This window comes from Choloepus didactylus, chromosome 5, assembly GCF_015220235.1.
Source record: "Choloepus didactylus isolate mChoDid1 chromosome 5, mChoDid1.pri, whole genome shotgun sequence".
Taxonomy (NCBI): Eukaryota; Metazoa; Chordata; class Mammalia; order Pilosa; family Megalonychidae; genus Choloepus; species Choloepus didactylus.
The window spans coordinates 57,855,420-57,878,064 of NC_051311.1; the positions used below are offsets into that span (position 1 = coordinate 57,855,420).

At 36.7% G+C, this 22,645-nt stretch overlaps 1 protein-coding gene across 3 annotated transcripts in view; it reads right to left on the minus strand.

Annotated features, from left to right (window-relative positions):
• Window positions 1-22,645, minus strand: part of EXOC4 (exocyst complex component 4) — a 953,704-nt gene that overhangs the window by 271,501 nt on the left and 659,558 nt on the right. Inside the window, exon 11 of one of the 3 annotated variants that reach the window (XM_037836135.1) lies at window positions 20,928-20,961. The exons of the other annotated variants lie outside the window; for them this stretch is intronic. Within the exon in view, the coding sequence (XP_037692063.1) occupies window positions 20,943-20,961 (19 nt within the window). The 3' untranslated portion in view covers window positions 20,928-20,942. Of the gene's footprint in view, window positions 1-20,927; window positions 20,962-22,645 lie in introns of those variants that run through there. 3 annotated transcript variants of the gene reach the window in all.

Consider the following 22,645-nt stretch of genomic DNA (forward strand, 5'->3'; position numbering starts at 1 on the left):
ATGGATTACTTTCATCTTTTGGCAATTGGGAATAATGCCATAATTAACATTGGTGTGTAAATGTCTGAGACCCTGCTTTCAATATTTTCGGTATATACCTAGAAGTAAGGTTGCCCGGTCAAGTGATAATTCTATACTTAGGCACAAGCGTTCCCATTTCTCCACATCCTCTCCACTTCTTTTCAGTTTTTTAAAAAATAGTCATTCTGGTGGTTGTGAGATGGTATTTCGTTGTGGTTGTGATTTGCATTTCCCTAATGGCTAATAACCCTGAGCATCTTTACATGTGCTTGCTGGCCACTTGTTTATCTTCTTTGGAGAAATGTCTAGTCACGTTGTTTGCCAATTTTTAAACTGGGTTGTTTGTCTTTTTGTTACTGAGTTGTATAAGTTCTTTATATATTCTGGATATGAAGCCCTTATCAGATATATGATTACCCAATATTTTCTCCCTTGCTGCTATTTTCATTATTACTATTATAACTATCATTATGTAAACCCTGATGAGGTTGGATATTTGAGGAAAGTATGGCATATTTTATCATTTTTTCACCTTGCACCTTTAATATCCCATTCAATCATCCATTGTCAACAAGTCAGACCAATAGATTAACACTTTGAATATTTCAGCAATGAACAGATGTAGGAAGGAACAACTTCCAACAGACAAAGCCTCATGTGGCCAGGGGTCAAGTGTATACTGCTCACTGCTATAAACTCAGTGCCCAGTACTACTGTGTGGCTGACATATATAGTAGGTTGTCAGGAAATATTTATTGAATAACTTATTAAATAAAATAATTAACAGGTCCTTTGACTTCCACTCGTATATCCTGGAACTACAGCAAGGCCACCTTGCTGACAAATAACGACAAATTCTCCCAAGAATACTAAACTAAGGTCCAAAAAGAAGATTAAAAAGAAAGAAAAAAACCCAGACCATCCCATATTTCCACTGCCCTAACATTAACAGCTACCTCTTATTAAAAGAGTGCTCGCTAATCCTTCCCCTCATTCTGTTCACATTACGTAGTATTCTGCTGTTTCACAGAGTAGCAGAACACTAGAGTCATTCCATCATGCTAGTGAACTCAACATTATTCAATCAAATACCTATTAAAGAACATTAATGCTGCCTTCAGGTTTTATTGTAGATAACCCTACAGTGTACATCTTCATTTTGCTTCCGTTGAATTATTTCCACAAGTTAAAATACTGGGAGTATCTCTTCAGCACTTTTTGTGTGATTCTATATTTTATTTCCCCCAAATACATCCCATGTAGTACACTACATGGTCCTTTCACCTAGTAAGAATTTTTAAAAATGTCTATTGAATTGGAGACAGAAGAGAGTATCAAGGGTATAGGAGAGAATCATCAAAAAGCCTAATTTTTCCAACAATGCTCCTAATTAGCTCTATGGAAGTATAAATACATTGAATTTTCAACAGTGAAAAAGAATCTCACTAGGAAAGAATATACTGCACTTCAAAGTTAAGATGGAACACAGATGGAACCCTGTGAGAAAGGTACTATCTAATCTTGCAAACTGCTTTCACACTAGGGATTTCTTATCTCTATAAGTGATGAACAGGCAAACACAAAGACCTGTGTATGTAGAAAAAGAGATAATGCAAATCAAAGAGAAAGATCTACATAATGCTATAAGTAGAGGATCTAATTACAGGATTTTGAGGTACCTTATTCAGACCAGTCTCATAAACTTAAGGTTTTAAAGTAGGATAAAACAAAAAAACAAACAACAAGAAGCAGGCAACCAATTCTCATTGCATTTGAATGTTTAAAGCATGGATCTAGTCCCTAAATTCTAATAATGCTATTTGTAAATATTTAGTCCAGAAGTTTTCTTTTCAGTTTATCACCAACCAGGTGGCCTCTAAAATCTTATACATACTCAGTACCTACATTTTTTTAATTTAATATTTCTTGCAGCAAGTATTTGTCCCTTGGAATGTACACATGAGCACCTATTACCTACATTTCACCCAGCATTTTCAAAATTTTTATCTTCATTTGATTTCTATCCAGGGAAATTATAAACTAATTAAAACTTCACTCAAGCTTCCCACACTTCTGATTTGCAAAGCTTCTTGCTTATTAACCCAGTCTCCATATCACAAATTACATTTCATTGTAAAGCTCCATTTCTTCCATTTGATCTCAAGCAATAATTGTGGCTGCTACTGGCTGGAAATATCCTTAAACACAGAGGCCCTGCATTGTATTGTAACAGTTGCAATGAGAGCAGTGATATTTATTCATTTAAATAAAAATAGTTTTCCTTACATTCACACCCTAACACATTATAAAATCCTATAGCTGGCATCGCTAGTAAAGGGAAAAATTGACATCATGTGCTTCCCGTATCTTGCAGAAAAAACATAGCATTACTTCTTTTATATTCCTGCTCAAAAGATCACAAGGAAACATCATCTTTCCATAAAGATGTACCTCTTTCAAAATGTACAAATTTCAGAAAGTTCAAATTCAGAATTCAGGCTTTTAGAGCAAAAGTAATTCATTCATGACTCTGTCAAAACAGTGTACTACTTTATTGATAGTTAAATTTTTAACTATGCACTTATATAATTTATATAGTAGTAGTATGTATTTATATAATCTATATCATACAATACACAATATTTTAATTCCTTTTGCTTTGATATTTCCTGACTTTGTTGAATATTTTCTCACATATGTTTCTGGTAGTTTAGGCTAAATAACATACAAGTAATATTTATTTGGAAGGCTTGGGGATTTTCCCCCTGCTCCCATGTATTAGAACCACAAAAACTGTGATTTATTCCTCTGACCTCTCCATTCTGCAGGTTCCCTTGGGATATCACTTGTACTAAGGTATCTTCTAATCTAGTCTTGACTCTTTGTAGAAATGTATCATGTATCCTTCCACTGAGAAGCTCTTCTACTATGTAATAGCTCTGAAGACTTTTATTTATCTGAATCATCATCTTCATTTCATTTTAGTCCGAGGTTCCTATGTGAAAAATTACATGAAATTTACAGGCCTGCAGGAGCTCTGCTTAGACAGTCAAGCACATACAAAGATATGTCCACATAGCACTTTGTCGTGCCAGTACTCTGCCATCACATTTAAAATATGTACATTTAATAATGTGTATAACAGATTATATATAAATGTATACATTAAAACTTAATTAGCAATGAAAAGTGACATGCTGTTTTTGAGAGTGACTAATTACTTGTGCTCTAAAAGCCAGAATTCTGAATTTGAATTTTCTGAAATTTGTACCTTTGATTTTGTGTTTTGATTTTATGGAAAGAATGCAAACAACAACAAGAAGAAGAACCCTGGAGCATGAATGACACATGAGTTAGACAAGGAGAAAATAAAATACAAGTTCCTTCCATCCCTAAATCAGCATGTAGATATAAGATTTGGACCCACAATGAGAATGGAACACTGTCAAATGCAGAACTTCTCTAGACAAATATGTGTCCATGTAAATGACATCAAGCAGTGCTAATAACACCGAGTCCCAGATTCTGATAACACTTTCTGTACATCACTCTAAGTGAAATAGAGGACTTTTATGAGAACATAGTATGCTAGGCAAGCTTGATTTGTGTGAAAAAAGTAACCTACCACCCATAATAAAATCCACTTCCAGACATGATCCTATTGTTGTACAAAGAACTATGACCACTTAGCTGTATCCAAGTAAATAGGCCTTTGGAATCAAACCCACATAAGGCCATGCAAAAAGCTGGAAACAACTTGGTCTGCAGAAAGAAGCCACCTCAGTAAGCTTGGCTCCTTTAAGACATATTTCCTACTTTCTCTATTGCTCTCAGATATGACATTTAATGCACAGGGAAAATTGGAAAACAACTTTGGCAAAGAAAGGAAAAAGCCTCAGAGGAATTGATTGGAGCTGTATGCAACTTACTTGGATTATCTGATTAGAAAAAAAGATCATTTAGAAATGATTTACAAGGGACACTTTCAGAAACAGCAGCAACAGGCATATTTAAGACCATAAATCAGTGGAACATGAAAAACGAGGAAAAATCCATAAAGGTTAATGCACTTTGGAGCACATTTGCCTCTTTAATTCATAGGAGTAAGTCATCAGCACATCATGAAGAGGGTTTTCCCCAACAGTCTGTAATTGTTCATGCTGAATGTAGCTGCTGTCCGTGCTTTTCGTATATAAAGATTTCCTGAGTAAAAGTGCGAAATAAGCTCATCACTACGGAGCCTGATCATGTCCACAACCTACATACCCCTAGGAGACAATTTGCAAAGAACTAATAAAATAAAAAGGGATTTGGGTGCTCTTATTTGTAGTAAGTGAAATTCATGCCTAAACTAGAGGCAAAGAGGTAAAAACCATTAAAGTAAAGGGAGAAAAGAATATTATCTACAAAGTTTGGAGTCTGCAAGCTTATAAACAAATTTAACTTTTTAAAATCTTACATTGAGTATATTGGAAGTGATTTGTGACTACACTTAAGTATTCCCTCCAGACTATAAAGCACTTTAGGTAAAATGAAGTAGCCCTCTTATAAATAACAGCTCTTTAAATTTTTTAAGCTTATAATTTGGAAATTGAAGTGACTCAAACTCTAACGCTTAATATCAAGCAATTTTTTTCTTTTAAATAAAGAAAATGCATTAAATAAATAAATAAGGGCTATTGATCTAAAACTCAGAGACAAAACAATAATCCTGCTTTTCCATTAGGTAAGGTAATCTGTTTTTATCTTTTCAATTTATCTTATTTACAGTAAAATAGCCTCTCGTTATTTTTCACAAAAGATAAAGCTGTCAGAAGATTTTCCAAGAAAAATAAAACTTACTACAAAATATTTATAATATCACCTGGAAATTTATGTGTGATGCACTAAATATACTTAATTTAAGGTCCTCCATATCAGTTTGACCTTCAGATATTCTAAAAAGAGCCACTGGGGAATGTGGCAGCCTTCTACCTGTTGCTATGTCAATAGGAGCTGTACAAGAAATAATCTTATTGATAACTGCTTACCTTTATTGAGCTCTTACCATGTCCCAATATAAGAGCTTTATATAGATTATTTTGTTTAATTCTTACAACACCTCTCTGAGGTCTGCACTTACTATCTCAATTTTACCTATGAGGAAACCGAGCAACAGAAAAAATAATAGTAACATCAATAGCACTGAGCAACAAGATAATAGAAACATTAATAGCTGACAGTTATATTGTACCTATTATACCAGCACTGTTTTAAGCAATCAGCATGTTTTCTTTCACTTATTCTTTACAATTCTATGAAGGAAAGTACTGTTATAACTATTACTTAAAGAAGAAATGAAGGCATAGAGAGGTTATGTAACTTTCCCAAGGCTATACAGCTAGTAAGGGTTGGGGCCAAAATTTGAATCCAGTGGTTTGGCCACACTAGACTTAACCACTACTCTATACTATGTACTTCTCCAATATGACCGCCTTGCAAAATTTCACCCTGAGGGTTAGGACCTTGCATATGAGCAGGTAAAAGGAGGACAATCAATAGAGGTAAGTCCACGCTTACCCTAAAGTGTATGTTGATATAGTGGAACCTTGTGTGGATTGAGATGACTATAATATTGTCAAATGCCAATATTTGAATATACTTAATTATTTGCCTTGCCCGGCCCTGACTCCTTTCCCCAAGCACCTGACCTGCATTTCCAACCGTAAGATACTTTAAAATGGATGGCATCCTGAAATTCAAACTATATCCAAAATTGAACTCTTCATTGCCTCCCTCCCACTGTTACATTGATTCTCTCCTGTGTTCTATATTCCTGTACCATCCTCATTTAGTTACCCAGGCTCAAACTTAAAAATCATCTTTAACTTCCTCCTCTTATTTGCAGCCTAGAGATGTTCTCTTCATATTATATCTTACATTCACTCCCTTGTTCATGCCTTCATTTATTTAGGCAATTGTTATGGAGTGTCTATCTCAATGCCACTCACTGTTCTAGGTGCCAGGGCATCCACAGTGAAAGAATGATGACTCAGGGACTACCACTGATATGGCATATGTTATGAATGGTACCACCTTATACGGGAAAACATTCCTGTGCCTCCATTTGTACAACCCAGCACCCTAATTCAGGTTTTTATTAAATGAGATGATGCAGATGAATGGACAGAACTCAATATATGGTAATTCCTTTACCAGGCCTCCCTAAAACAATCTCTTAACTGGTTTTTCCCATTTTAATCCCTTCTTTCTCCATTTATATAACATGCAGCCATTATATTAATCTCATTAAATGACAGAATATATAATGATTTGAAGTTTCATAAACATAGCTGACTCTCTCTTACCTCCAGGTCTTTGCACATGGTGGCTCATTTGCCTGGAATACTCTCCCTCGCCTCTTTTCCCGACTGCCACTTGCCCTTCACCCACTAGCCTAAACGGCACTTTCTCCCGAGGCCTTCTCCCTTAAGTTTGGGTGAAATGCCCTTTCACTATGCTGCCGTAGCATCCAAGGTCCACAACACACTCCTCTTGAGGTGTGTTTCCTTACTAGTTTTTAAGCATTTTGAGGAGATTGTACTTGGTGCTTAGCAGGTAATCAAGAAATAAGTCTAACATTCTTTCCACTTCTACTCATTGGCAAACTATTCTTTGCATTCTGTCCACTCCCTAAATTAAAAAAAAAAATCACGCTTTTTCTCATGATGTCCAGGTGATCTATTTCTAGTCCATCTTTGCATTTTCTAAATACTGGCACATCAGCAAGAGAAGAGGCTTGAAAAATTATCATTTTTACTGTACCCTTCCTTTAAGAACCAATTCAAAGCTAACTCACTCAAAATTTACAATGATGTCTTTAAATTATTTTGTTTATTTAGATTACTTTAAATACTTCATGACATAGCATTTGTCACTTTCTAATTATGTGTTTTCTCTTATATGAGAATTACACCATTTGACAGCAGATGTACACAACTGCTCTGTACATCTTTGAATCTGAAGTACCTAACACATTGGCTAGTAAAGTGGGAATGGTTAATAAATGTTTTAATAAATGACAACATTACATCATTACAGCTTAGCCTTGTCAATAAAGGCCAGTGCTATTTGTAGAGGTTCCAGTGCATAGATTATTTTAAGGCTAAGTTCTCGGTAATAAATATAGCTGGCTAAACAAGGTGATAAAAGTATAGAGGTGGTAAATGAAAAAAGAAGGAGACCGTAAAGTTGAATGGTGCATGCATTATGTTAAATGTATCAATATGAGGTATTTAAAGTACATTATGAACAAGTCATAACGGGGTTCTTTTCTCTAATGGGAAATGTAATGAATCTGACCTAATTTGAACACTACTGAGCATCAATGATAAAAGACAAAGATGGGAGTTACTACGTCAAATAATTGGAAGCATTTGTATTTTGTATGTTAAAAACATGACTCGTATCTGCTAGGACAAAATTACAGGAAGAATTTCTAGAAGAGACAGACTAGCCACTTGATTCCTCACTGTTCCTCATCAGGATGAATTTGATTATGCTTAATAAATGAATACTTCGTAAAACTCAGTTTGAATCATCTCTAAGGACAAGACTTTTTGGCAGCTAACCTTGTTCCTGAATTTAGCTTATGATTATTTCTTATTCCATTCTTACCTTATATTTATTATCACTTGATCAACTGCCAACCTGAATACAAAGTGCTCTAGGAAAAAGTACCTTGAAGATTCTGAGTGATCCCTAGTCAACAATTATGCTATACGTAAACCACAGACATCTCTTGTCTCCTAAACATTTCTATTCTTACCTTTCTTTACTCACGTACTTCTTTCAGTTAAGCCATAATAATCTCGTATCATCATTGGTACCTTTCTCTGCTCCAACATTCACACTTTTCCACACTAATTTATATAGTTAAATACCTTTCAACAATAGATTTACCTCCTACAGAGCCCTTTCCTACTTGGAACAAATTATCTGCTTTCTAGAGTTTCACTTTTGGCCATCTATTGTCAAATCATATTCTTAGGTTTTTATCATGACAAAATGGGTTGGAGTAACATCAACTTAATATTAAAAGGGAACTAAGCTAAACATTTTTAAGCCACTTCAGCTGAAATTCCCATATTATCATTCTACATTCTTTCCAGAGGAATCAGAAAGTAATTTCCTTCTTCATAGCTAGTTTCATTAAAAAAACTCCACTTATTACGTGGGAATTAAAGATTTTATAATTCCTACCATTCTGTTTTATTCAAGTTTTCATATCCCTTGTAAGGCTAAGTCAGAGTTAAAAATTATGCTAATACAAATCTGAGACACAGAGAAATATAGATTATTACATTCGTATATGGAATAATGCAGGAAAGTCTCCTGACTAGCTGATTACCTACAGTTGAATATCTATCAATCGTACAGCCATTAAAATGATGGAATACACATTATTTCAAAAAAAAAAAAAAAAAACTAGATTCTGTAGAACAATTTTGATTACAGTATTATCAGTTCCTACAGAACTGATATTCTTCTAGATTATGCTGATGACAAATATCTAAAGCATACAGAAGACAAAACAGCTGTCCAAGAGTCAATGTCTGCAAGCAGGTTACTCTTGCTCAGTGATTTACACTCTTGGGCCAATTGTGCTAGTAATTACAGCTGAATATGCATAAGACAGAAAAAGCCTATAAAAATCTTTTTTAAAAAAAAACCTCTTAAAAAAATCCACTGTAAACACTGGTTTCACCTGAGAAATGTTCTCTGTTTTCAAAGCAACGGAGAAAATTAAGGAATATATGGTTTATTACAGCACAGATATGAAGTTCATCTTAATAGAAAAAAAAATTATTTCTGAAAACTACTTGGTCTTCTATGGAAGTTGTGAAAAAATTTCCTTCTCATCATACTGGCAGCCAGGTTCCTCTGACAGTTTATTTTCAATATGATAGTATACGTAATTTGCCCATTTTAATGAGGTTGACAATGGAAAATTATGGTCACAGGCATGATAGGCATGAGAACTGGCTTTGCATTTAGCATTTATGAATCAGTTTGTATTACATTCATTCATAATTATTAATACCACTGTCTTTTATGTCACTTTCTACCTGCATACCTTGTTTGAGCAACTATATAATAAGCCCCTCTGGGATAGGAGGTATTCATTACATTTTCTCTCTTTTTAAAGTAGGCAGCCACATCCATTTCACTGTTTGTTTTTTGACAAATTCTTGGCAATAATCATTCATGTAAAATCCAAGTAACAATCTGAAACATGACAGTAATCCTTGCAAACATCTAACCAATTAATTAATTCAACTAACATTTACTGACCAGGTACCAGCCATGCCCTAGGAGCTAGGGATGCCAAGTCAAATAAGTCAAGTGGATACATGATGATCCCTCATATCCGTAGTGCACTGAAGACCTTACAAAGGACTTTCACATATACTTGAACTTCATTCTACTTCAGAAGATGTTATGGCAGTGATAATTATTTCCATTTTACATACGAGGAAATTGTAGTTCAGAAAGGATAAATAATTTGCTGAAGGTCACACTGCTATAAGGGTTTAAGGCTGCACCTTGAACTCAGATCCAACTCCTAATTAGTCTACCATTTTCTTCTATGCCACATTCTTAAAATGGCAAAGCTCATATGCACATAAAAGCAGAAGAATGTACCATGTAGGGTCACAGACTCAATAATTCTAGAAAATTTCCCAGTGAGCAGGAAAATGGAAAATCATATTTTTACAACCAAGCTTTAGAAATGTTGGTAGTCTTGGAACTTTTTTGCTGAACCTCTATATCCTGAACAGTTTCAAAGCATTGGCAAAGTTTGATGAATACAATCTTGTTGGAAAAGTGAGTGGGCAAAATGCATGTATAGAAAAGAGTGACATGACAGGATCTCTACTACTGGTGTGTTTTTTTTTTCTATCAGAAAGGATCCCCCAGAATGTGTTATGACATGACACCATTGTCTACACATGCCTTAGGAACTGTCGGAGAGCTGGAATTTTCTAAGACTCAATCGCAATGTTAGGCCAAGTACAAAATACGCATCTTTTGCATCTTAGTTCAATGTTCTATTCTCCAATGACAAAAGTGAAAGAGTAATTAGAATATATGGGTTTCTCCTTAACCTGGTTGGCCATTTCCCCTAACAGCACAATTACCCTGCTAATGAGATTAAATTTGGTTTAACTAGAGGATTATTTTATAGCAGAGCCCCCGCTGACTCCAGCTCCCTCCAGATCCATCATTCTGTTGATGCACCCATCTAACATTCATTTGCCTTAATGAAAGCCAGACATAAGAATCAGGCCTGCACAGTAGTGAAAAACACACGAGCTTTTGTTTATATTGAAAAAGAGCCTCATTTAGTCAATCTGAATCTTCCTAATACCCAGTGAAATATTTATTAATGAGTATCAGCACAGCAAGCAAGTCTTATTTGCATTAATTTAAACCATAAATAATTGAAAGTAGATTTCATTCCTTAAGTCTTGGTTTCAGGAAAAATTCTCAATAGCATGCTGAATAAAAGGAGACCATTAGCGAGATAAAGTGTATTAAAAGTTGAGGGTGGTAGATGTTTTGCCCACCCTTGGACTACATGGATCATTCCCCAATAATGTATCATTTATTATTCTGTTATATACACCTCAGTAGAGGTGCCAGAATGACACTCATAAGTATTGTTTCTTATTCCTGTAGGTCAGGATTATAGGGAAGATACCTGGGCTAGTCACCAGGTTGGACCAAAAATTAGTTATAAGCAGATTTCGGCATCCATTTATTCACTCACTCATCAAACATTTAGTGTGCTTACTGCATGCCAGGGACCATTAGAGGCTAAGAAAGAGAAATGGACAAAACACAGAACCTGCTCTTAAGGAGCTTAGACTAAAGCAATGCAGAATCTAAACCACACATGATGACGTACAGTGGTCATAAAATAAAATTAAAGTGTCAAAGCCAAAACTGAGTAAAAGGGATGGGGGAGGGGGGTGTGGAAGACAGAGGAAGGAGAGAAGAGGGAAAGGGAGAAAGAGGGAACTGAATAGAATAGAAAATACCAGAGTATACTACATGTCTTAATGGCAAATATTGTTCTGTGAAATTTTTATTTTATAAACATATATACACACACATGCTTATATTTACTGACACACAGGAATAGTGTGTCTACTGAAACACCAGATTCTGATATAAAACATTTGCCCACCTGTGGGTTATAGCTTAAAACAAAACAAAACAAAACAAAACAAAATCACTCATATATGAAAGTCACTGATCCAGAGATTTAAAAAAAAAAAAAATTAAGGATTATATTCTAGATAGCCTAACAGTAGCTGTGGTACAGACCACTTTCTAATTTATTTACATACCTAATTCTGCTACTAGACTAGAGGTTCTTTGAAGATGGGCTATTTTTCAGTTTTATCATTGTATTCCTCTCAGTGCCTCTAGTTTTTCTCTCTGGATCAGTATATGTCGGCAGCTGCTAAACTCAAACCTCCTGCATTAAGTGAGAAATTAAGCTCCGAGAATGGCCATAATGTAAACCAGCTAACTTAGGGCTATGCTTAGCTGAGCACACACAAATAAAATACATATTCATTTGATGTAGGCCTGTGTTTATGACTATTTTATGCTTGTATTGCCTCTATCCATGATGATTAGAGCTAACTTCATTGGTTCAAGCTCTAATTAATTCATCTTTCTGAATCTCTAGCTTTAGGAAGTATTCAGAAATGACGAACAATACTGCTGCTAACACAAATTGTGCATCCTGTTAGCTAGATATGCAGTGGTGTAGGGGGAGGGAAGCTGGCCTACTGATTATTTATAAAAAACAAATATAACCAACCAACAAGAGAACATAAACATAGGAGGATGCTAGTAAATAATGTCTAGCTTACAGCCAAAAGAATCATTTCCCAATACAGCTTTTCATGCTCCTTCTTTTACTCCTCCCCTTGGAAATCAGTATAGGAATAAAAAGCATGGTTAAGAAACCAGTAACAAGTGGAAAGAAGGCAGCCTTCAAGCTTTCTAACCACCCTAGCCCCACATACCATGCAACCATTATTTGCCCTTACCAGGTTAAAGTGTCTGGTGGGTATTTGCAATGCTGGTTGTAGCTCTTGCCTAATTGCCATGTAAAAATTCTTTTTTTTCATTTACAAAAAGATGGGCTTGACTAACTTTGACCACACTGCTGAATGACTCTATTCTCCAAGATAACTTATGTAAGTTATAACACTGGAAGGGAAGAAAAGCATAGGATGCTTTGTAACAATTTTTTATCTTGCTCTCTGACTTGAGAAGTTATGTGAGCTTGACAAACACTGTAGTACTGTCATTAGCGAACAAAGGATGTCACCCTGTTAGGTCCCCACACTACGAAAAGAATTAATAAAATTGGAGGTCAATGCCATCAGTTACTTGGGTCACCTAAGTGGTAAAAGCAATGACTAGGTGATGTCCTGTGAATAAACTTCTTTTGATGACTGTTCTTAAGATTGTTTGAACCACTGAAAAAAAAAAAAAAAATAAGAAAACCTTATGATCAGAGGACTGCACAATCAGTGCAGGAATAATTACTTTTAAAAACACAACTATTACTTAATATTGTTTTAAGAGAATAAGATGGACATTATTGAAAAAAACAAAGCAAAACTTTTATTCATAGAGTTGTGGATATTTCATTCACAGCATCATAAAGAGAAAAAAACTGATTAATTTAAGGATTTGTAAGAAGGAAGTCTCTTTTTCTTCTTTGATCAATGAATTCACTAGGTTTTGAAGATATACAAAAAAGTAGAAGGAATCAGAATAGTTTGAAACTAAATCATTTAAGGATATATTTTTTTTTCAAATTTATAGGAATAAAAAAATCTTGCTGTATAATCTAAATATGACTTTAAGAGAATCCAAAGGAATGAAGCTAGATAATAACAATAACAATGTTTCAAATTTATTTAAAAAATTTCAGTCACTTCCATATTATAGTGCTTCACTGGGACTCTTACCTGGGAAGCAATGAGTTAGAATGTAATTATAAAACATAGATAGAGAAGGAGGAAGGTGGATGGATGGATGGATGATAAAGTGCCTTCCTAGAAGCTATAGTTAGACTTAGGACTTGTGGTTGACCAAGACGGTGGCGTGAGATGTTCCACGGTGCCACCACCCAGAGAGTCTTTGAACAACAGGCAAAAACTGGCAAAGCCGTCTTCCCCAAAACATTAGAAAAAAGTTAAAGGTTTGCAGTAATTGGGCAAGTACCAGATTGAGAAAAAGCAGCCTGAAAAATGGTTGGCAAAGCTCTTTGTGCTCTTTCTAGTCTCTCCCTCCCCCATCTCCCAGGTGTGCTGTGGAGCCAGCTTGCACTCCCAGTGTGGGTCCATAGCCCTGTTCCAGACGGAGGAGAGTGACCTGTGTGCATAATGGGATGCCTGTATGTCTGCCAATCTATCCAGTGGGAGTCTGAAAGACTGAACCAGAAACTCCTCCCTGACTTACCCTCTCAAAATTTGCCCTAAATGCAGAGAAGCAGTTTGCCAACAGCTAAAAGAGAGTAAAAAACAATTAACTTGAAGCAGCTTGGGGCAAAGGACTATCTGCTTTTGTCACACATTAGAGCACCCAGGAGAGGGTGATGACCTATTTCAAGGGAGTGGAGGGGAAGATTGAATTCCTATGGATGGAGGAACTCCTAAGGCCATGAACAGGCATAGGTCCAGGAGAAGAGGTAGACTCCAGGGCTCCACAAAGGCTCAGATAAGACAGAAGACCCTGTACTTTGCACTTGCCTTGGGCTGACCTTCTTGATAGGAGCATTAAGCTCTGAAGAAAACCACCAGCCAAAGTAGAGACAATTTGCAAAGTCTGTGAAAGGTGTTTTTTGCTTTGGTTGGCTTGTTTTTGTTAACTCCCAGCACTTAAGGAAATCTCTGTCATATCACCAGCTGCATACAAACTTAAGGAACAGACAGCTCAAGGACCTAAATCCCAGAGTTAACACTATTAAAATATTAAAATGTCGAGTGTGCAACAAAAGACACAACACAAACAAACAGGACATGATAACCCATCCAAAGGAACAAGATAAAAGTCCAGAAATCATCAGTGAGAATGACCAGACTTTGAACATACCAGACAAAGACTAAAAAAAAAAAAAAAAAAAAAAAAAAAAATCCCCAGTATGCTCAAGGAGATAAAGGAAAACAAGGAGAAAGAAACTAAAGGATATGAGGAAAACAGTGAATGAACAATATGAGAATTTCAATAAAGAGATATAAATTTTATAAAGGAACAAAATGGAACTACTGGAACTGAAGACCAAATAATTGAAATGAAAAATCCCTAGAGGGTTTCAACAGAAGATTGGAGCTGGCAGAAGAAAGAATCAGTGATTTTGCAAAAACATAATTGAAATTATTCAGGCTGAGGAGCAGAAAGAAAAAATAATTTTTAAAAAGTGGACAGAGCTTAAGAGACCTGTGGAACACCAGAAAGCATACCAATACATGCATTATGGGACTACCCAAAGGAGAAGGAGGAGAGAAACAGGCAGAAGGAACATTCAAAGATAATGGCAGAAAACTTGCCATATTTAATGAATGACAAGAATATGCATATTCAAGAAGCCCAAACAGGATAAACTCAAAGAGAAACATACCCAGACACATAGCAATCAAACTGCCAAATGCCAAAGACAAGGAGAGAGTGCTGAAAGATGTAAGAGAAAAAATTGACTTATGTAAAACGGAATCCCAATAATATCAAGTGCTGATTTATCATCATAAACCATGGAGGCAAGAGGCAGTTGGACAAAATATTTAAAGTGCAGAAAGGGAACAACTAATAATTGCTAACCAAGAATTTTGTATCTGGTGAGACTTGCTTTCAAAAATGAGGGCTAGATAAAAACATTCCCAAATAAACAAAATCTGAGAGAGTTTGACACCACTATTCCTGTCCTACAAGCAATGCTAAAAGGATTTCTTCAAACTGAAAAGACAAGACATTGGACAACTGACTGAAGTGACGTAAAGACATAAAGATCACCATAAAGGTAACAATGTTTATTTATGAATGCCAGTACTATTGTATTGTATTTTTTGATATGTAACTCCACTTTTTATTTCTTATAGGTTTTAAAATGCAAAGGCATAAAAAGTAGTGATGGGAGGGAACTAAGATGGCGGCTAGCTGAGACAGGGCGAAAAAAACGCCTCCATGAAAAACACTAGCTAAAAACCAGAACGTGACCTAGAATACCGGTTACAGCGATGCACCAACTGGATGAGGGCTCCTAGCTCCAGAGGGGCCATATACTTGGTGAAACCGGGAGTTGGCATTCTGAAATGAGTGAGTAAGCTGGCTGGAAGACCTGCTGCCGTGTGGCGGGCTGGGGAAGCCAGGGTTCAGCATATGGAGACCAGCTGGCTGTTTGAAAAAAAAAAAAAGGAGCAGCTCCAGTAGCAATTGTGGGAACCACGAAGTAAAACACAGCAAGAGGGGGCTGGGCTGGCCTCTTGCTGTCTGGCCAGGAAGATAGCCTGCAGCAGATACCCTTGGGTTGGGGGAACGGAGGGGAGAGCTAGAAGCAGAAAGAAACCCCGCAGCTAGCAGCTAGCCCCCGGAGGGCTGGATAAACTCCTGCCCGGGGCCGTGCCCACAGCCCAAAGCCCCACCAGTTGTCCCGGAGCTGGGAAGGAGAAACGGTGCGAGGAGGAGGGAGCTGAGACGCCCGGCTCGGCCATTTTTGCTTCGGGCTGGAAGTGCGCCGCTGCAAGGCCCGGCAGCCCGGGGCTTCCCTTGCGGGACAGAGTGCACTGATGACGTTGCACAGCCTTCCCTTGGCTGAGCTACCGGAGGAGCGCGGCTGGGAGGGGGGATCCGCTGGGAGAACCCAGAGACGCTAAGCCAAGTCTGGTGGTTTATGGATCAGTGAGAGAGAGACGCTGGGGCTGAACTGAAATGAAGGCTTAGTCCTTTGCGGTGGCCTTGAATCTCCAGGATCCTGGGGGATTTGAACATTAGAACTGCCCTTCCTCCCTGGCTACCCGTACACACGCCCCACATTCAGGGCAGACAGCTCCAGCAACACACCCAAACTGAGTTCTCCAACCGAACCCACAAGAATCATTTCCCCACACAAAGCGGAAAAAAGGTTGAGAACTGACTCGAGGGATATAGGTGACTCACAGACGCCATCTGCTGGTTAGTTAGAGAACATGTACGTCACCAAACTGTGTTTCTGAAAAATTAGATCAATATCCCTTTTATTTTACAGCTTGAAAGAGCCCTATCAAGCAAAAAAAAATGCCAAGAGGCCAAAAACAACAGAAAATCTTAATGCATATGTTAAAACCAGAAGATATGGAGAATCCAACTCCAAACACACAAACCAAAATATCGGAAGATACAGTATACCTTGCAAACCTAATCAAAGATCTACAATCGAGGAACAAAAACATGGCAAAGGATTTAAAGGACATCAAGAAGACCATGGCCCAGGATATAAGCTACATAAAGAAGACCCTAGAAGAGCATAAAGAAGACATAGCAAGAGTAAATAAAAAAATAGAAGATCTTATGGAAATAAAAGAAACTGTTGGCCAAATTAAAAAGACTCTGGATATTCACAATACAAGACTAGAGGAAGCCGAACAACATCTCAGTGTCCTAGAAGCCCACAGACCAGAAAATGAAAGAACAAAAGAAAGAATGGAGAAAAAAAATAAAAAAAATCGAAATGGATCTCAGGGATGATAGATAAAATAAAACTTCCGAACTTAAGACTCATTGGTGTCCCAGAAGGGGAAGAGAAGGGTAAAGGTCTAGAAAGAGTATTCAAAGAAATTGTTGGGGAAAACTTCCCCAACCTTCTACACAATATAAGTACACAAAGCATAAATGCCCTGTGAACTGCAAACAGAATAAATCCAAATAAACCCACTCCAAGACATATTCTGATCAGACTGTCAAATACTGAAGAGAAGGAGCAAGTTCTGAAAGCAGCAAGAGAAAAGCAATTCACCACATACAAAGGAAACAACATAAGATTAAGTAGTGACTACTCAGAAGCAACCATGGAGGCGAGAAGGCAGTGGCATGACATATTTAAAACTCTGAGAGAGAAAAATTTCCAACCAAGAATACTTTATCCAGCAAAACTCTCCTTCAAATTTGAGGGAGAGCTTAAATTTTTCACAGACAAACAAATGCTGAGAGACTTTGCCAATGAAAGACCTGCCCTACTTCAGATTCTGAGGGGAGCCCTGCTGGAGGAGAGACAGGGAAAGGAGAAAGAGATATAGAGAATTTTAACAGACATATATAGTACCTTACATCCCAAATCACCAAGGCACTCACTTTTCTCTAGTGATCACAGATCTTTCTTGAGAAGGGACCATAAGCTGGGACATAAAACAAGCCTCAAGAAATTTAAAAAAAAAACACTGAATATACTCAAAGTACATTCTCCAACCACAATGGAATACAAATAGAAGTCAATAATTTTTGAACTGTAATTCCACTAGTTACTTCTTACATGATATAAAATACACAAACTCTAAGGACGAATCAGTGGTTTTGAACTAAATGTAAAATATGTAATTTTAGACAACTATATAAAGGTGGAGGAATGAAGGAGTATAGGAATATAGTTTATGTGTCCTATTGAAGTGAAGGTGGTATCAAAGAAAAACAAGATTGATATGGATTTAAGAGGTTAATTTTAAGCCCCACAGTAAATACAAAGAAATTATCAGAGAATATAACCATAGAGATGAAAAGTAGAGTTTGGATTAAGAGAAATGGGGGAAGGGGCAATGGGAGTTAAGAAATGAGTGTAGGGTTGCTGTTTGAGGTGAAGGGAAATTTCTAGTAATGGATGGTGGGAAAGAGCATTACAACATTCTAAACGTGATTAATCCCACTAATGAAAGGCTAGGGAGGGAGTGGAATAGAAGATTTAGGCTGTATATATGTTTCCACAAAATAAAAAAAAAAAAAAAAAAGCCAGTCTAACTAGATGACAATTGAATACTAAGGATGAACTTGGATGGGACAGGAGGATAGATGACAGGTGGCTCAAAGGGACACAGTTGAGACATAAGGAAAAGGAAATATAGAATGTAAGCTTTTTATCATTGTTGAATCTATTGTACTTCTTAGCTGCGCTTAATGGGATTGCATGAAAGAATGTTCTTGTTCATGGGAAGTGTATACGTGAATTATAGTGAATGCTCAAGGATGTGTGCAGCTAACTCTCGTATGTTCAGACGACAGAGCAATAGATGATGGATGATAGGGAGGGAGGGAGGGAAAGAAATAGCAATGTGACAGCAAGTTAAAGTTGGTGGATTGAGCTACCGGGGGAGAAAAAAAAGTAATGATATATCTATGGTTCTGAATGTACAATATATAAAAATATAATTTGTAACAAGTACAACAAAAAGTGGGGGGACAGAGGGATATAAGAACAAAGTTGAAGGATTCACACTTCCCAAACTTAAAACTCAGTACAAAGCTTCAGTAATCATGACAGTGTGGTACTGGCACGAGGCCAATGGAATCAAACTGAGAGTTAAGAAATCTATCCTCACATTTATGGCCTACTAATTTTTGACAGGAGTGCCAAGTCCACTCAATTGGCAAAGAACAGTCTCTTTAACAAATGGTGCTGGGAAAACTGAATGTCTATACGCAAAAGAATAAAGGTGGACTCTACCTCATACCTTACAAATAAATCAACTCAAAATGGATCAAAGACCTTAAATAATAGAACCAGAACTACAAAACTTCTAGAAGAAAATACAGGGGAACATCTTCAGGACCTTGTGTTAAACAATCATTTCTTAGACTTTATACCCAAAGCCCAGCAACAAAAGAAAAAAAATAGATAAATTGGACTTCATCAAAATCAAAAGCTTTTGTGTATCAAAGGACTTTATTATGAAAGTAAAAAAAAACAACCTACAGAATGGGAAAAAAAAATTTGGAAATGATAAATCTGAATAAGTGTTTAATATCCAAAATATATAAAGAAATTCTACTACTGAACAACCAAAAAGACAAACAACCCAATTAAAAAATGAGCAAAAGATTTGAATGAACATTTCTCCGAAGAAGATATACAAATGGCCAAAAACACATGAAAAGATGCTCAACATCATTAGCCATTAAGGAAATGCAAATCAAAACCACGAGATACCATTTCACAGCCACTAAAATGGCTACTATTAGAAAAATGGAAAATTACAAGTGTTGACGATTACGTGGAGAGATAGGGACACTCATTCATTGTGGGTGGAATGTAAAATGGGACAGCCACTGTGGAAGACCGTGTGGTGGTTCCTCAGAAAGTCAAATATAGAATTACCGTCTGACTCAGCAATCACAAAAGAAATGAAAGCAGGGACTCAAACAGATTTTTGCACACCAATATTCATAGCAGCACTACTCACAATTGCCAAAAGATGGAAGTAACCCAACAGATGAATGGATAAACAAAATGTGGTATATATGTACAGTGGAATATTATTCAGCTGTAAAAAGGAATGAAGTCCTGATACATGGGACAACATGTTTAAACCCTGAAGATATCATGTTCAGTGAAATAAGCCAGACACAAAAGGACAAATATTGCATGCTGTCACTGATATGAAATAATTAAGCAAATTCATAGAATCAGACACTAGATACAGGTTACCAGGATCTGGTGTGGGGATAGGGAGTGGGGAGTTAATGCTTAATTGGTACTGTTTCTGTTTGTGGTGATGGAACAGTTTTGGTAATGATGGTGGTGATGGTAGCACAACATTGCAAATGTAATTAACACCATTGAGTTAAATATTTGAATGTGCCTAGAAAGGAATTAATGTGGCTAGATTCAAAAAAAAAATTTTTTTAGATTAAAAAATTTCAAAAACCATAGAACTATACAACACAAACAGTGAACCTTAATGAAACTATAATATTGTTCATCAATTGTAACAAAGCTACCATACTAATGCAATATGTTAACAATAGAGAGCAGGTTTACGGCTATCAATGAACTAATTGGTGAACAAATGCGGTAATGTCTTTATTATTTCTTTCCCATCAGATCTATCCTATCCTCAGTTGTTCAGAGAAGAAAAAACTCCAAAGCCCAGTTCTAGTTACATACTCTCATATTTAGCCCATGCCATGTCCCCTGACCTCCAATGGTGCCAAGGAATAAAACTGGTATCTGAGAAAGAAAAACAGTGTTTATATAACACTTCTCTCATCTTTGTAACCTTACTTTAATGCCTCATTAAGACTGTTGCTTGATCATACCTGAAATGTAAGAAAAGAGGAAGAGTATTTGTTTTTTTTTTTTTTTGAATTATCACCAGTAACACTTTCTTGCATGTTCAAATCCTGCAGCTCTCAATCTGGCCCCCTGTAAAAAGTAACATATGCTCACAATAAATCTTTAAAATGACTATTAATAGAGTGGCTGTGGTGACAGGTTTATAAATGAGTCCCATCTTTATGCAAACTGTGTTTTATTAGATTGCATTATGAAGATTTGTAATAAGAATGCAGAGATGAACTCAGAGAGAAGGAACTCCAAACGTTCCTAAGCCGGTCAGGGGTTTCAAAACCCATGAATTCTGTATGGCAGACTGTGCATTCAGGGAACAGACATCATCAGATTAGTTTTGCTACAGTTCTATGCTTCTCTGACTGCTTTTTCCAATCAGATAATAAGAGTCTAATAACTAGCTTCATGTCTTTCAATCCAATAACTTCCTATTTGGGATGCGCCGATACTCCATTAAGTCAGCAGACAGATGGCAGGGTCTTTCATTACCCTCCGACTGAATAATTAGCTTCACAGCCACATAACTGAGGAAGGAGCCCATCTATGAAGTCAGGTGTCCTCTAAAAAAAAGCCAAAGACATAGATCAGTAAAAATGATCTTGTTAATCCAATGTTATGTCAATGCCATGCTTATAACAGGGAAAGCCATCCAATTTATCCTTCAGTCAACTGAGGATTCTTTCTGGGTGGCCTTGATTAGGAGATATGGCCCTCAGGCCTTATTTCCACTAGAGCCTTTCCCCTTTTATGTCTGATTGATAAACACCCAAGGAAAAATACAACCTCAGTCTGGGATCCAAAGGATGTCATCTTGGGAAAGCAAAACTGCTCTTTCATCTAACCAGATCTCATTAAAAAATTAAAGTTGAACAACACTGATTCAAATTGGCTGCCCATAGAGAAAGTTAAGTAGAATTTAAACGAAATCTTCTAAGGAAATAGGATTGGAGGCCTACAGAAAATTATAATGCAACCATAAGAATGTTAATGCAGTTATATTACAAGAGTAAATCTTCATAGGGTTCTTAAAAATAATTTAAAAGGAAGCAACATTGTATGTCTTCCATATTCTCCACCCTATTGACCACAATGATCACAGCATATTAGCAGGTGTTCTGTAAACTCTCTGTGAATCAACTGTTTTTTAAAAAGTTGTTCATAACTGTGACGACAACTTTTAAAAGGAAAACTCTGTGATATATTTGGTGAAATTAATGCTCCAAAATATAAGTAGAGTTTACTTCTAAGAAACGATATGGTTAGAGACCCTTTTCTACCCTTTGTGCCCACCTTGAGTAGCTTTGTCACAGATGTATCACCATCATGGTCAAATTCTAATGAGATATTTGACATTTCATGCCTTCTTTGTGTTAGAACATCAGGAATGAAAAAAGGGCAAATTAATACGGAGATAGCATATGTCATGGAAAGAATATGAACGGGGACTCGAGAAACCTGTACTGTGACTTGGCTGTACTATTTATAACTGTGTAACACTGGGCCCCAGTTAAAACTCCATAAACATCCTTTCAGCACCACCCCCACATTCCATGGTTCAATATGAGATATTGGCATGATGGGCCTTTTCTCTTGGCTTTCATCATTGCTAAGAGTAATTCCCTCACAGCCCTAAAAGGGACCTGGAACATCACTGCTATATTATTATGAATATTCATACCCAAAGGTCACAAAAACTAATAAACTCCCACCTACAGAGAACAGAAGGTCAACATACTAAAACAGCTCTGAAAGCAAGGAGACATAAGTGAGCTGAAGCGCTAAAGCAGACAACTTTATAGCCCTTTAATGAGGATTATATTTTCAGGGTTGTAGTTAGAGGGGAAAGCAGACCCATTAACAATTGCTCTCTCTTTTCTAAGTGTCTTCACTCCCTATTTATTGAGGGTAATAGTTACATTCAACAATAGTTAGATATGAACTTACTTAATACCTAATTTTTTTTAAAAAGTTATTTCAGTGCACCGTCTCTTCAATTTACATTCAAGAACGTGCCCATGAGTACTTGCTTTGAAAAACAGAGTGATCAGACTGGGAGATGCTCCGCAAAATGGGGCCAAAGAGTACTGCCACTGAAGGAGAAAAAGTGATCAGTGGCAGTCGGTTGTGACACATTCAGGCTATTATCAGCAGCCTGGACAGCTTCCAAGGAAACAGATATAATGATAGAAGGAACATGCAGGCTGAAAGAATTAAAACTGAATGGAGGTGAATTGAAGGTAATGC